Below are 15,528 nucleotides of genomic sequence, written 5' to 3' on the forward strand. Positions count from 1 at the left end.
TGTGCCCCCGCCTATTTGTGCAGCCAAGCGGGTCGAGCTATCTCGCCGCATGGTCATCCAATATCATCGCGCATAGGTAGAGACGCCGGGACGTAAGGCTTCTTTGGTCCCCGAAGGCGCAGTGTCAGGTAGGCTGCAAACGGTCTATGCGAGTGATGCTGGGATATTGATAGTGACAGTCATGCATGAACAACTATGCGTTTTGCATCCATCACGTATGACTGCTCGCTTGCAATGCCACACAACAACATCGATCTAATGTAACCTCGGTAGCCTCTGGCATGCAGGAGTACATTTCGAGTCAAGATTGCCGTAGCGGATATTTCCCTTTACCTTTACGGTTTGTCACATAAACTACCTATTAATTTGTCGGGCTGATTAGGATAGCTTGAAAACATAAGGGCCTGAGGAAACTTGCAACACAACTATGAGCAACGTTGACATGGCAGCGGAGTCAAGCGAACCATTTCTTTCACGATACAGCAGTGATGAGGCGGATTTGCAGAAGGAGTTCGGCCAAACGACTAGCCGTTTCTCACATAGAAGGCTTTGGATGCACAATTTGATCCTCCATGGAGTGTTGATACTTGTTTATACTCTCGTCACTGCTTTGGTGCTCAAGGCATACACTGGTAAAACATGCAAGTCCCCACAGCACAGTACGTTGTTGAACTTGCTGGATGATACTCCATACTAACGGAACGAAGCCCATGCCGATGCAATTGCTGTTGCTTTCAAGGAGCAAGAGGTGGTCTTCCATAATTTATCGCAAACACCGTTCGCAGGCGACAAGCCAGTAGAAGACGTCGAAAAAGCATGGAAAGGTCTCATGGAACCTATGAACATGCGGTTTACCAAAGCCGAGTTGGAAAGCGTGCATCAAGCGAGCGTCGAGATGCCTGAGAATGGAGGCTACATGGGCTGGTTTGGTGTTTTCCACCAGCTGCACTGCGTTGTGAGGATCCCGCTCGACCGTCGTACGAATTCGTCAACTAATGCGTGATGTAGAAAATGCTACATCACGCGTTCGATCGCGCGAGGCAATGCAATAGCACGGAAGAAGCTTCTAAGAAAGACAAGGGCCACGTCGGTAATTTTCACCATGCGTGTTCGCATGGCATGACATGTAATGACTTTTGCTAGATCATTGCATCGAGCTTCTCCGGCAGTCAGCAGTGTGTCGTCCAGATACCTCGTTGACAACCTTTATTTGGCATCCTTCGACTGCACTTCCCATGTTCAACGTCAGCGAATCGGTACATACGTGTGTCAACTGGGACGCGTTCATGGAGGAAAGCAGGTACCGAGTGATTGATCGGATGGAATTAGACAGATTGAAGAACCCGCTTCTAGCGTAGGGAGTTGAGATATGGAGAATCGTATGCGAATTTCAAGGCAAGCGAACAAACATGCAGCCTCGTACCTTGTCTGTGATCGCGTGTCCCTCGATTATGGAGGTGCGAGAGCGATTGCAGTGGGTAATGGTATACGCAGTTTGAGCTACCCGAAGAGATACAATCTGGGGATATACAAAAGTATCGCCATAGTCTATTCATGACCCATGGTGGTGTGCGTGTGTGTTGCCGCCTTCTCCGCCTCTTTTGGGCGCTCCGACATCTTGCCATTGCACCATCCAGCCCATCAACTCACTCCAATCCTTACACTGATGCACAGTTCCAAATCCCGTCACACCACCCAACGTCTCATTCTTTGTTTCCACAGTCAAGTCTGGCGTACACATCAAGGCTTGCCGGAGGAGATCTATACAGTGTCGCATGTGCACTGGAGAGACCTCGAAGGGAATGTCATTGACATTGAGCGCAGTGGGTGACACTGCAGCATCGAGGGTAGTCCAATAGGCTTCTCGAAGAGCGTTCTGTAGATGTCAGGCCCTGTTTAAAGACTGCATCGTGAAAACGTACCAAGCAGTGTAATTGATGGAAGACGGCATAGGCACTGCGTTTTGGGGCGATTTTGGGGTGATTGAAGAAGCCTCCTCGCTTAGGCATCAAGGTATCCCAAGCGCTGCTGCTTTCACGCGATGGCTTGTCGCCAAATACTCTTTCCATCTTGAAAAGACGAGGCTGCACTGAAAGCTCCAGATGGCTCCGAGTCCCCAAATTTCGTTGCTCAAATGCATAACCCAGGAAGAAGCCCATGAGGAGTAGTAGGACAGCGTATGCACCCAATTTGATATGGTGAGCCCACCTACTCTTGAAGGCCTGTTGCAGCGGTTTCCAGGCTCCAGTCTTGGGAACATGGTCGCGGTCTTCTTCGTTGTCGTTTGGTACCTTTGCGTACGGGTATGGGAGTTGTTTCGGCGAGGAGAACATGGTGGGACTTTGCAGTCCGTCAAAGCTGTTACTCTGCTAAAAGACCCAAAGTTGGTGAAGTAGAACTTTTGAGATATCCAGATCAATTCCGAGACAGAATCTTTGACAAGAGCAGACACCGGGTCACTACAGTGGAATAGAAATCTCGACTTTTCATCTAGTTCATCCTCGGTCGCCGATCGAGATTACACGACACCATAGTTTTGTTTTGGACCTACGACTTCAACACCAACAGCTCAGAATATGTATTTGTTACCTTGGAAATCTCCCCAACCGATATTGGGCTGGACCTGCACTAGGATTAGATGATAACCCATGATTAGCTGGGCGCTGCATGAACCATGCTGTGAAGTATGCGCCAGATGAAGAAGCAAAGCGCTTATCTGCGCTATGCACATCCCATTGCAAGGTATTAGCGCAGGACTGCGCCTGTAAGCGGCAGACGCACCTATGCAGTCATACATGTTGCTTACCGGCACAGCAACGGCCCTTGTGTGTTATCTTGTCAACCCAAGTGGACGGTATTGCACGCCAAGAAGTGTTCAGCCCCGAAGGATGCAGTCACCTCGTCTCGGGATCGCAAAAGATGACTGGGGTGTTGGTGTAACATGGGTACGAAGGGTGAAAGCGGATGGTAAGGCGTACCGCCATTGAAAGCACGCCTGTCTTCCGCTGGACCTTGTCTGTATTTGAACAGCCACCCCGCCGTCAGTGTCAACCCTTGGACAGACTTGACAGATTCACGCTCACTGATATCACAACTTTGGATACAGACACCATGCGCTTTTCCATCAGCCTCATCACGCTCGCGGTCTTGGCTGCTGCTGCTCCGATCAGCAAGCCAGGTGGTATGTCCAGTCTAATCTACAAAACTGGAGGTCAACACTGATATGGCTCCTTTCGAAGATGCTGTAGCCTACCCCGAGTCATACAAACGTGAGCCAGAAGTGGCTTACCCCGAGAGTTACAAAAGAGACGCCGAAGTGGCATACCCTGAGAGCTACAAGCGCGAAGCTGAGGTGGCGTACCCTGAGAGTTACAAGCGCGAGCCCGAGGTGGCTTACCCAGAGAGTTACAAAAGGGACGCTGAAGTGGCATATCCAGAGAGCTACAAGCGCGAGCCCGAGGTGGCTTACCCGGAGAGCTACTAAAGCATGGGATGATCAAGACCTCCGCATACCGAGCTATATCAACATTTGGAAATGCTTGGAAATGTCTGTCCGTCTTGTTATGTAAACTTCCAGGTAGCTTTACATGCGCTCGTTTGATGTAGTATCGGCCTTGTGGATAGCCTGTGCAGTGTCGCATTAAGCATTGAATTTACTGCTTCGAGGATACCTTCTCGCACATTCTTCAGTTTTATGTCTTTGAAGGACTCGAGAACATGGTGTTTGAAATTATTAAATTTGGACATGTATAGCCATGTTTACAGCCTTACAAAGTTTGGTGCCGAATTGGCGGAGTGACCTAAGCTCCGCGTTCGGATACTTCTGACACATGACGGTACTTTTACTGAAATGTCCCCTGCTGGGGTGATTCGAGTAGGCAAAGCGTTTCGAATATTAACATACTACGGCCAAAATGTAGCGCGATAATGTCTCTGAGAACACAATCACTGAGGTTTTATGGCGCATTACGGATGAGGGTTTGGATTTGAACCAGACTTTATTTCAGAAGTTACGTGCAGCGGTAAGATACTCCGCTGACCACAACTCGAAGCCTACTTCCCATCTACGTGTATGTGGCCATGTCTCAGTAGTCATACGCCTTCAAGCGGTCAACAACGAAGTCAGCGACAGCTTGAGGCTGACTCAAGAAGGGGCTATGTCCAGTGTTCAACTTGGTGACGTCCCACTTGACCCCAGAATAAGTGACCATAGCATCCTGAGCCACGAACGGAATCGTGTTGTCCAACGCCGTCTGTATGTATGCCCTCTTCCCATCGTAGACAGAGTCTGGCCAGGCCGGTGGGCCGCTCGGCGATGATAGAGCCGGCTCAGACTGGAGTTTGAGCTGCGAGATGGCGACTTTGGCGACTTCGTCATTGACGTCGTTGTAGAAGACGTTCTTGGGGTCGGACACGTTGAGCTGCGACGTTTCCTTCTGGGGAGGGGGTTAGCGCATCCGCTGGCGATTTGCCCAGGAGCGCAGCGGAGGGTAGATGAGCGTATGTGCTTACATTCCATACGACCCACGGGTCGTACTCCTGGTTAGGGAGCTTGCTCAGCAACGAGTCGCCCTCATTAGCCAAGAAGGCGGCCATGAAGACTAAGCCGATGATACCTCCCTTCTTGCCGGCTACCGTCCTCTCCTTCTTGCTGTAGCCCTTGGCGGCGTCGGCACCGGGGCAGCCGCCGTAAGAGTGCATTAACAATAGAACGTCCTTTCCCTGATCGACGAGCGGACACAACAAATGCTTCTCGATGAAAGTTGCATCGTTTGGCACTGACTGCTGGGTAGGCGTCGAGGAGTCGACACTGGGGAGTCTCTTGGTGACAACCTCGTAGCTGGCGCTCTCCAAAATTCCAATCAAGGCACTATAGTGCGCTGGTTGATGCCATGCGCCTGGCACAAGGACAATGGTTGGTTTGGACATGTTTTTCGGCGGTGGAGACTGAATGGAGGGTGCGACAAGGAGGAGGAGCACAAATAAGAGGCGCAAGAGGGTCGGCAAAGGACGGGGCAGAAAGACTGGTGAGGGGGATTCGGCCGCCATTCTTGCGGGTGCCTTGTTGGGTGCCTTGTTGGGTGCGGTGTGCTTGCGAAACTGTGCCTTCCTTGTGCTTCCGAGCCTGTGGTACCTGTGGTAGTTGACAATTTAAGAATCGCAGGCATCGGGATCGCTCTAGCCTACCATCTATGCCTGTCTCTTTTTGCGATGGTCACTTGGCGTGCGGAGTTGGGTGCTTCGCGGCCACAAGGCTGTCGTCACCTTCCACATGTCGCTTCAAGCTTGCTCGCTCGCTATGCGCATGCGCCTGCTCACGACTGTCTGGAAAAATGGGGGCTTACGTCTGCAGCGAGAAGGAGACCAGTGACCATGGCGTTGGTGAAGGTCGGACCAGAGAGGCACACAAGGCGTCTTTCATGCACGAAAGGCAATCTGATGGCGCGCCACCGGTCCAGCGGTTGGTAGAGCTGCAATAAGCGGCATGCTGACTGCGGGGTAGCCCAGGTGGTGTTGGTTGTGGCATACAAGAATAGACGCCGCTTAGAACAAGGACTTTTTCGACCCTCAGCCAGGAGGAGAGGAGAAAGGGTATCGCGAGGTGCCGTGTCGCATCCTAACGTTATGGTTCCGTTGCCAGGATCCAGACCAATCAGACAAGCGGGCACGTGGACCAATACCTAGCAGGCGACCCAACAACCATCGTAGCAAGAGGTATCGACTGCCCAGGTGAATTTTGGTGCCACTACACCACAGAGGCGCAGCGAATATGCGGACGGGGAGTTGATAGATGAAATGCATCTTGGCACCTGCCACTCCTGGATCCTACTCTTGTTGGACTTGGAGTTTGACCGGAGTTGGGTTGCATGTGGCTGACACGAGAGTCCGACCTTCTGCGCCTCTCCAATGCATATGGCCTCTCCAATGCATATGGGGGCCTCCAGCCTGCGCCAAACATGCGTGCTTATCACCCGCGCTCGCTGCATTTGGACAACTGCATTTGGACGACGTGCTGCAGTAGCAATCGCCAAACAACGCAATGCGCATCCAACGCTCACGCTGCCTACGGAGACCGAAGCCAAAGATGAGACCACTGGATCTCACGAGCTTCGTGATGTCGTGTAACTCTATACGTATATGGCTTCTATGACGCCACCAGGCCGATCCTCATCATATCGGCAGGCTTTCCCAAATCTCCTGTTCATCCATTCCAGCTTGTGCGGCCTAGTCTCGTGCCTTTGACTCCCACATACCATGGCCGTCGGTCTTCCTCCAGGTATCGACCTGGCAGCCAATCAACAGCCTCGAATTATCGGTTCAGTAGCTGCCACATGGGCCCTGGCGACGATTGCTTTAGTCCTGCGATTTTACTGTCGGAGGTTATCAAAGGCGGGCTTCTGGTGGGACGATTACCTCATGATTCCAGCCTATGTATGGTTACAGCTCTGAAATTTGCAACGCACTCTGACTAGAGATAGATCTTCACATCCATTGTATCATGGGTTACTATGACATGGATGATACAATATGGCTTCGGAAAACACATCTACGTGCAGCCCCCGACAGATATCCCCAAAGCCGTGCAAGTCTTTCTGAAGTCGCTCTTCATTGCTGAAATCTGCTACACTGGCACAATCGCCTTTGCCAAGTACTCCATCCTCTTATTCTATTGGCGCCTATTCCACATGAACACCTTTGTTCGCTGGTCGGTCATTGTGCTCGCCGGAATAGTCACAATGTGGTGTACTGCCGTGGTATGAAAGTTCTCGCTCAGCTGAGACCTGACCATTTGCTGACCCTGTATGCAGTTCCTAATCGTCGTTACGCAGTGTCGACCTCTAAGAGGATTCTGGGACAAGACTGTACCCGCGCAATGCACAGTCGACTCTTACAAGTTTTTCTACGGCAACTCGGTGCCCAATATCATCACCGATGCGCTTCTCATCGCTGCACCGCTGCCTGCAATATGGACTTTGCACTTGCAGCTGAAACAAAAGATTTCGTTGTCTGTCATCTTCTGCCTGGGGTTCTTGTAAGCTTCTCTCTTTATTTCCTCATTCGTGGGAACACAGAGCTAAGGACGACCAGCGTAACGGGCGTCTCCATCACCAGACTAATCCATCTCGTGAACCTCAATATTGCCGACCCGGATGTCACCTGGGTCTTCCGCTACCCACAAATCTGGACCTGCGTGGAGCTCAACATTGCCGTAGTCTGCGCCTGTCTTGCACAGTTACGCCCACTGCTCATGCTCATAACTACTGGCTCGGCAACAACACTACCCGGATCTTCCGGCAAGGCGAACTCTTCCAGATCAGGGGGTTCCTCGAAACGCTCATTTCCTTTCCTCTCCAAAGGCAGTTATACTGATACTGAAATCACTGAGTCGAGCTCCGACAACGGCCAGTACGCTGCTGAGAGAGAGACAAGGCCTTTGGTTCCGGACAAGACACCCCTGAGAGGAACGGGCTACGTAGAATTGAATGATTTGGAGAAAGGGCAGACACCAAATCGAAGAGGGGGCAGTGGACTAGGCGTTTGGAATGTGCAAGTCACGACTGATTGGAATGTAACCTCGAATGTTTCTTCCAGGTAAACACAGCTTTTTGTCTTTAGTATATGTACCAAGAGTAGTCTACCAGTTGAACCTTTGGACTTTTGTAGCAGTGGCTAGGCTGTATAAATCTCCATGTTGTTCACTACATTTTCTCTGACCATTTGCCATGTAATTGTAAGAGTGATGGAAGGTACTCTCTTAACATGAGAGCAGACTTCGGTTCCCCACTGATGTAGCCGTATTGATGATGTGAGCTACAAACCCTTGCGCATTGTAGAGTTGAATAGCTGAAGGAATTTCGTGAGGTAACCATGTCACAGCGGCGAGAAGTAGCATAGAGCGTAACGTGTCATAGTTAATTTGCAAGATCAAAACTGCAGGTCCTGCATTTCCACTAGGCACTCATGCTCTTTCGCCTTTTCTCCGCCCTTTCTCGGACCTCGACGCCATGTTCGTCCGCAAGACCGCCGTCGCCTTCCACCAGCGGCCTCTTCAAATTTACGTTTGCACCGCCTGCGTCTTGCTTTGCGAGTAATGTTGGTGATTCTTTCTCGAGGCCTGTACGTCCCAGTCCTGCTTCTTTCAGGCACTCCACAACAACGCCGTACAGCTCACCAGAGCGCTGCGCTCGATAAACCTCTGTGATTACATCGCCCATGTTCATTCCCTTCCTTTGATGCGTTAGTCCCTCGTCGAAGAAACTTGTTCCGCTCTCCATAGTGTCCTGCGGTGTGGATATCGAATCGTTACAGATAAACGGGATGCGAAGTTCGTTTCTTACAAAGTCGTACATTTTCCTCGCTGCAGTGCCTACATAGGGAGTGGCATCCGGACTTGCAAGATAGATATCCTTGCTCGCATGAAACGACCGTAGCGCAAGGTCCTCTGCCTCTGTAGCCCATATCTGCAATGTCGCAAGCGACTCTGGACTGAGAAGAGGCAATAGATGCGACGAGACGGCCGAAACCGCGGTTTTGAAACGCGACGACGTGTTCTGGGTCGATACTTGAGCGAGGCGCTGTGTGAATATTGACCAACAAATTCCATTCTCCGTTGTGGCTTCATCCTCTCGTCTCAATTTTATGAACGAATCAGATCCGAATTTTGACGCGAAGAGCTGACAGAAAAGCGGTTCCAACATTGCGAGGAACTGCAGGCCCATCGCCCTCAGGTCGAGCGCTTGGCACAAGGCGACGAGATGCGCGGACGACAGTTGCGTCAAGACAGAAAGCGCCTCCAGTGTATACCGCGCGGAAATTAGTGCGAGTGAATTCAAGCTTTGGTTTCCCATCTCAGCAGTCTGAACATGCGTGCCGACTGGATTCGCCAGGAAACCAAGCTCAGACGTCAACGCTGCAATCATAATATCGGTGCCCTTCCAAATATATGATTCGGAAGGCTCATCAAAGACGAGATTTGGGGGCAAGCCGCGGCTTGTATTCGGGTTAATGAGCTCAGTGCATTGGGTGAAAAGCATGCGGCCTATGCCTTGCACTCCTTGACGAATCTTTTCCATGGCGGATGTGATGCTGCGCGCCTGGAAGTTTCCCCCGTGAATCGTTCTGGGTTGGCTTGGGGTCGTCGTGGTATCGATCAATGGATTGTCGGTGACAGAATTCAACTCAGTGACTATTTGCTGGTGCGCCAACATAAAGTCCTCCAAGACTGGGCCGATCCACTGCGGTGTAGTTCGTAATGAATACCTGTCTTGCCGTAGAGAGCTTTGCTCCGAACCATCGCCTTTTTGCATCAGATCCGATCCTCTCAGTAGTGCTGACACGGCAGTTGCAACATCGGCTTGGCCAGGATGCGGTCTGACCTCGGAGAAGAAGGTGTCGAAGCTTTCATCAGTTCCAAGTAGCGCTTCAACACTCATCGCAGTCAGAACTTGTGACAATGCTGCCTGATTCAGGGCTTCGTGCATGGCAAGAGCCCCTACACTTGCGCTTGCCGCCGTCCCATTCACGATTGCCAGGCCTTCTTTTGGTCCAAGGCGAACCTTTTCGATGTTTTTCTCTTGCAGGGCTCGGTCTGCGGTGGTTACCTTCCCACTGCTCCAGACGGATAAGTTTGGTTTTCCGCACATCGCGCCACCAACATATGAAAGAGGACTTAAGTCACCAGACGCAGAGATACTCCCTCGGAGAGGGGTTATCGGGACGACGTCCTCTTGCAGCATCTTGAACAGGGTCTGGATCGTAGACACGCGCACGCCCGAGGCGCCATTCGAAAGAGTGTTGAGACGGATGAGCATCGTGGCACGGACCCAGGATGCGGGCATGTGGTTGCTGTTCTTGTTGTCCAAAGGTAGTACTGTGTCATTGTGCTGCTTAGTTCGGCTTTCAGCCCTCGCGAGGGACAATGGTGTTGAGTATAGGTCGCCGTCCAGGATTCCGTAATTCAGACCGCGCATGATCTCGCGTTGCAGATTCTCAATCTTTTGAGTTCGTGTGTCTGCGCTGCCGCCAAATCCTGTATTGACGCCTTTGTCCCAGTCAGCTCACGGTCCCAATGTGCTGCACTTGATAAGACTAACCGTAGATGATCTCTCCATTGTCGATACTCTTCTGGATGGCTTCGGCGCTTCTTGAGATTCTCTCGTTTGCCTCAGGCGACAGTGTTGCGGACAAGCCAAGCCTAGCTCTACTTAGTATCTAGAGTTGATGGACAGCGTTCTGGACAGTTTACCGTGCAACTGCGACGACGTCTGCAAGTTTCAGACTGCGCCCATTCAGAACCACGTCACGTCTTCCGCCCTCGTCTCCTTCCAGCGAGTGCCAATGGTCCACTACAAGGCTGTTGAAAAACGCCATGGCTCCAGACGACGTGCGACTACTGGCCCGCGTGGGCAGCTCCAAGGTAGTTTAGCACATGAAGCCGCACAAGGAAAAGGCGATTTACATGGAGAGCCCGGCCTCGCGTGCACTGTCACGGACATGTCCGATGGCTGCAGCATGACTGAACCCCGACGCTGGGTCGCGCCCGGGATTCAAAGCTGCGTGCATACATCTGTAGAGTGCATGACAGACAATATAGCCATATTCTGGACCTAGGCAGGTGCAGCGCCTATAGGCTATGCCATAGCGGGTCAGCGATGCAGGTTTTTATTACTGCAGTCTTGATTTTAGCGCCCGCGTACAGAATCCTTGCGCGCAACGCCCGGGTTCGCGTGATGATTGCCCTACTAACATAATTAGCGCTTACAACCTAAGCCTTGCAATTACAGCAGTTTCGCAGTAAGGTAGCGTAAGAAATCTATCTCTTCTACTCTATAAAGATAGAACCTAATATATTAGTAGCTCTGCTATTCTCTACTATATATTATTATCTAATTATAGATAACGTATTCTACTACTAAGCTAGCTAGACTACTAAGCTAGCTACTTTTTCTTAGTATTATAAATACTATATATAAACTATAATACTATTATTATAGTAGTTTATGCTTAATGCAAAAGTAGTTAATTAGATTCTTTTTTCTCTAAACTATTTTCTTCTATCTTTATACTTTACCTAATATTCTATTAAGCTTAGGCTCTACGCTAATGCATATTACTCTACTATATATCTTCTCTATTTATAAATGCTTAGCTCTCTTAATCTTACTTCTATATTCTTCTCTCTACTTCTACTTCTCTATAAGCTTAATACTAGTATAGAACTAAGCCTAGTAAACTCTAACTTATTAAACCTAATATAGCAAATTACTATTATTCTATAATCTTCTCTTTTACTTTTATACTTCTATAAGCTTAATATAGATATAGAACTAAACCTAATAAACTCTAATCTATTAAATCTAATATAGTAGATTACTATCTCTAAGTTTAGTTACTCTATAGCTAGAAATAGAGTTACTTTAATAGTAGGCTTCTCTCTCTCTAATAGTAAGATTCTATTATAGATAATAGTATATATAATTACTAGAGTAGCATAGTCTATATAATATCTAATTATAGAGATAATATAGACTATATTCTGCTAGGCGCTCTTATCTTTAGCGTTCTATTAGAGATAACTATAGTTATAATTATAGAAGCTAATTACTAGAAATAATATAGACTATACTCTATCTAATACCTTTTATTATTATAATAATAGCAAACTCTCTATAAGCTTTTCTAATAGTTAATAGAGCTTATAGAGTAGACTTAAGAATAACGAAACTTAGATAATCTTTCTAAGTAAAGTAAGAATTCTTCCTAGCCTTCTACTAGATACTTCTAAATAAGAATTAGATTAATTTATATAAAGAATCTATATATATAATATATATTAGCTACTCTAGTTGTTTTACAAGTTCTTACTAATACTTCTATTCTTTTAGTATACTATAGTAGAAGCTTACTATAGAAGATACTTATTATGCCTTAATATCTACTTAAAGTTTATAGCTCTAAGAGCTAGAATACTCTATTTACTTTATAACTTTATATTAGTAAGCTTAGATTTAGAATAGAATATATTAGATACGTTTATTCTACTTATCTTAGTAAGTCTTATAGTAACTTTAATACTAAACTAAGCCTAATAGATATTTAGTAGATTTATTATTAAGATTTTTCTTTTACTTATAATATAGATAGTAATATAGCTATAAGATAAAGTTAGTTAATAAGTAGCACGCTAAGCTATAGTAAATACTTCTTAGAACTATAAAATACTAAGCTTTTACTATATTCTCTATTCTTTATATTTCTTACTTTATTATCTTCTTTCTTAGTTTTTCTCTTTCTCTAATATCTTTATTAGATTAAAGAGTTTTAATAATAGAACTAATATATAATATAATAACTTAATTTTTATTAATATATTTTATTTATATTCTCTTCTAAGTTTAGATAACTAGTTTTATTGCTTATTAAGCTGTAACTAATAGCTAAGTAGTAGGTCTTAGTAGCCTATATCTATAACCTTCTAATTACTCTACGTTATATCTAATATACTCTCTTAGCTTAGAACCTCTTATAAGCTACCTAGTCTAGTTAATTAATTCTTATATAATTAGGCTCTCTAGATAGTCTTGCAGCTCTTATAGATTAGTATCTTTTAGTAGAGTTATTTTATATTTAATAAGTTCTAGATAATTAAGAAACCTAGCCTACTTATTAGCTAGCAGAGGTTTTATAAATCTATCTGCGATTATATTATTAGACTAAATATACTCTATCTTAATTATCTTTTAGATTACTTTCTATTATAACTAGTAATACTATATATTAACGTATTAGAGTTTAGTTTAGAGCTTAGCTACGTCTTTAGTAACTAAGTAGATAGTCTATTTATTATTATAATAGATTATAATTATTAGATTGCTTAGATTAATTTTAATTTTTCTTAGCAACTATAATATAAATATAGTCTTTTTAGCTACCTAGAAGAAAGTAAGCAGTTTAGCTTCTATTATTAACGTAGTAATAGTATCTTATTTACTTACTCTCTAGAAGATAAGGCTGCTAAATAGTTTAATAGCATAACTCTATAAAATCTTTCTATCTAGAGTATTATCTGTAAATAAAGCATTACTTATAACTTTAAGACTTTTACCTTTACTTAGCTTAAGAGCTAAATCTGCTATTTTCTTTAGATATAGTAGTACCTAATCTACTGCCTCTTAATACTCTATACTTAGATTAATAAGAAAATAAGTAAGATATAAAGTTATAAAGATAATATTAGATTATATAGTAACTGCTGCAAACAGTAATAATCTAATTTTACGTTAGTATTTATTAATTTCTGCTAGTTCTATAAGTTCTTCTTAAAGTTAGAGTTTAATAGAAGATATTAGTATATTATGTAATACGTCTTAGCAATTAATAAGTCTACTAATCTTATTAGCGTACGTAGCTTATAATAGCTAGATAGTTCTATTTTAATAATTATATATAATCTCTATGCTAAGAAACTATTATAGGTTATCTTCTTCTATATATAAGTACCTTTCTTAGATCTAGAAAATAGCTTTCTAGCCCTCTAATTTTTATCTGTATATAGTATAGAATAATAATATTATCTATATAGAAGAAAATAATAATTCTATTTTTAAATTAAATAGTATAGTTCTTATACTACTTATTAGAACTTTATAGTAGTAAGAGTTACTATAAACTTCTTTTACTAAAGTAGAAGATAAATCTAGAGTCTATATAGTGCCTTCTATATCTTAAGTAAGATACTAGGCTTCTAGTACTCTTTTAGCATCCTTATATAGATTTCTCTATTAATAGCAGCATAAATAAAAGCATTTATAATATTATATTACTTAAGCTCTAGATTAAACTTAGCTGCTATAGCTATAAGTATTCTAAATAATCGTTTTGCTAATATTGCTATATATATATATCTTAGAAGGTAACTTTGCATTATTAATCTCTCTATACTACTAGTCTTACCTTGCACTTAATAAGGTAGTAGTGCTTATTAAGTTTATAGGTATATATCTATATATAGTCTAGAATCTAAAGTCTTTCTTGCTTAATAGATAATACTTAAACTTTAGTCTATAACTTTATTTAGTAGTAGCTCTCTAAGTAAGTCTTCTCTACTTTCTTAAATATCTTATAAAGTAAAAAGTCCTCTAGCTTAGAATAAGCTATTAGTAGTAGAGATAGTTAATTGTAATATAGCTTTATTTCTTTAGATAGTAGTCTCTTTATTTAGGCCTTATTAATTAAGCTTTCTTTATATTATCTAATATATTCTACCTTAGTACTAGCTATAAAAGCAGCTGCCTTAAAATTAGTTATTAATATTAGTTAGTTAGAAGTGTTCTTAATTTTATCTTCATTTATATCTTCTTAAACTAGCAAGGCTATAGATAGAGAAGTAGATAGTAGCATTAAATATATATCTACTATCTTTTTTTCTTAGTAGTATTTAGTTTTCTAAGTGCGTAAGCTTTCTTTCTATATTATATTATTCTTATAAAATATCTTAGTTTTAGATTATTAGCTTTAAGTTTCTAATAGTTTAACTATTCTTACCTAAGTTATAATTTCTTCTAGAGTATTATATATAAGATTATCTATTAAGTCTTTAGTTTTGCTATTAAAGATTATTTCTTTATTAAAGACTACATTATAAGTACTAATTATCTTAGCTATAAAGAGAATCTATATTTAGTAGATATTTATTAACTAGTATTCTACTAGATAACTAATCTAGGCCTTAAGATTAAGCCTCTATAGTCTTAACTTTTCTTAGTAAGTATTATCTATTATTATAAAAGCTTTGCATCTATATGCTTTTAGATAAGATTAGTTTAAGTTTTAGAGTATAGTTACTATACTATTTATAGCAGCAGTACATATAAAGAATACTTTATATAGTATCTTCTAATTATTTAGGTAGTTTAGCGTTTAATTATAGAAATATACTACTACTCTTATAATCTCTAGCTAGAGCTCTTATAGAAGATTTACGTTTAGTTAAATTATATATACTTTCTCTTTTATTATACTTTCTAAGCGCTCTACTCTTCTATTTTATGCTTAAGTATCTAGAGTAGAGAGCTTAAGTCTAATTAATAGAGATATATACTATTTCTTAACTTCTTATTTAATAGTAATAATCTTATTATCTATCTTAATAACTTTAACTTTAATATTAAATTATCTCTTTATAAACTAGATAAAAAAGCCTAGAAGTTATATAATTAAGTAAGCTAGTCTATTATTCTTAAAATAGAAGTTCTATATAAATTAAATATATCTATAGGTAACTAATATTTAGCTCTTCTTCTTAGTAAAACTAGCTTTCTTATACTTAAAAAAGTTAATAGTAATTCTTTTACTAGGTTCTTTATCGTTTATTTAAGAAGCTCTGCAAATTTATTACTTTAATTTAGACTTACTATAGGCATTATATTCTATAGTAGTAATACCTTTAATTCTTTCTCTCTTAGATTATTATATAAGGTATTTAGTTAGCTTTAGCTACTAATTTTATAAACTATATTTTATAACTAT

The 15,528-nt window shown here is 42.9% G+C and overlaps 7 protein-coding genes across 7 annotated transcripts; 3 read left to right on the plus strand and 4 right to left on the minus strand.

Moving 5' to 3' along the window:
• Positions 1-427: 427 nt before the first annotated feature.
• Positions 428-1,003, plus strand: SNOG_16356 (hypothetical protein; the record flags this gene model as incomplete). The annotated part of the gene is made up of 2 exons (XM_001806427.1): positions 428-659; positions 708-1,003. The coding sequence occupies 2 exons, from the start codon at positions 428-430 to the stop codon at positions 1,001-1,003; spliced, it is 528 nt and encodes a 175-aa protein (XP_001806479.1).
• Positions 1,004-1,552: 549 nt separating this feature from the next.
• SNOG_16357 (hypothetical protein) lies at positions 1,553-2,333 on the minus strand (the record flags this gene model as incomplete). Its single annotated transcript, XM_001806428.1, has 2 exons — positions 1,553-1,876; positions 1,923-2,333. 2 exons carry the CDS (start codon positions 2,331-2,333, stop codon positions 1,553-1,555), a joined length of 735 nt encoding a protein of 244 aa, XP_001806480.1.
• Positions 2,334-3,056: 723 nt separating this feature from the next.
• Positions 3,057-3,665, plus strand: SNOG_16358 (hypothetical protein). Its single transcript, XM_001806429.1, has 2 exons — positions 3,057-3,181; positions 3,240-3,665. Exons 1-2 carry the CDS (start codon positions 3,112-3,114, stop codon positions 3,482-3,484), a joined length of 315 nt encoding a protein of 104 aa, XP_001806481.1. The 5' UTR covers positions 3,057-3,111; the 3' UTR covers positions 3,485-3,665.
• Positions 3,584-3,967, minus strand: SNOG_16359 (hypothetical protein; the record flags this gene model as incomplete). The annotated part of the gene is made up of 2 exons (XM_001806430.1): positions 3,584-3,625; positions 3,905-3,967. 2 exons carry the CDS (start codon positions 3,965-3,967, stop codon positions 3,584-3,586), a joined length of 105 nt encoding a protein of 34 aa, XP_001806482.1.
• A 118-nt stretch (positions 3,968-4,085) lies between these two features.
• SNOG_16360 (hypothetical protein) lies at positions 4,086-5,049 on the minus strand (the record flags this gene model as incomplete). Its single annotated transcript, XM_001806431.1, has 2 exons — positions 4,086-4,436; positions 4,513-5,049. 2 exons carry the CDS (start codon positions 5,047-5,049, stop codon positions 4,086-4,088), a joined length of 888 nt encoding a protein of 295 aa, XP_001806483.1.
• Positions 5,050-6,509: 1,460 nt separating this feature from the next.
• SNOG_16361 (hypothetical protein) lies at positions 6,510-7,037 on the plus strand (the record flags this gene model as incomplete). The annotated part of the gene is made up of 2 exons (XM_001806432.1): positions 6,510-6,755; positions 6,831-7,037. The coding sequence occupies 2 exons, from the start codon at positions 6,510-6,512 to the stop codon at positions 7,035-7,037; spliced, it is 453 nt and encodes a 150-aa protein (XP_001806484.1).
• Positions 7,038-7,952: 915 nt separating this feature from the next.
• On the minus strand, positions 7,953-10,371 carry SNOG_16362 (hypothetical protein; the record flags this gene model as incomplete). Its single annotated transcript, XM_001806433.1, has 3 exons — positions 7,953-10,042; positions 10,095-10,195; positions 10,247-10,371. The coding sequence occupies 3 exons, from the start codon at positions 10,369-10,371 to the stop codon at positions 7,953-7,955; spliced, it is 2,316 nt and encodes a 771-aa protein (XP_001806485.1).
• Positions 10,372-15,528: the final 5,157 nt, after the last annotated feature.

This window comes from Parastagonospora nodorum, assembly GCF_000146915.1.
Source record: "Parastagonospora nodorum SN15 chromosome Unknown scaffold_45, whole genome shotgun sequence".
NCBI classification, from domain to species: Eukaryota; Fungi; Ascomycota; class Dothideomycetes; order Pleosporales; family Phaeosphaeriaceae; genus Parastagonospora; species Parastagonospora nodorum.

Excerpts from the sequence above, each read along its gene's own strand:
- SNOG_16358 (XM_001806429.1), top strand. The coding sequence starts at position 3,112 with ATGCGCTTTTCCATCAGCCTCATCACGCTCGCGGTCTTGGCTGCTGCT. Across the intron at positions 3,182-3,239 it reads TCCGATCAGCAAGCCAGGTG|ATGCTGTAGCCTACCCCGAG; the intron begins GTATGTCCAGTC and ends CTCCTTTCGAAG.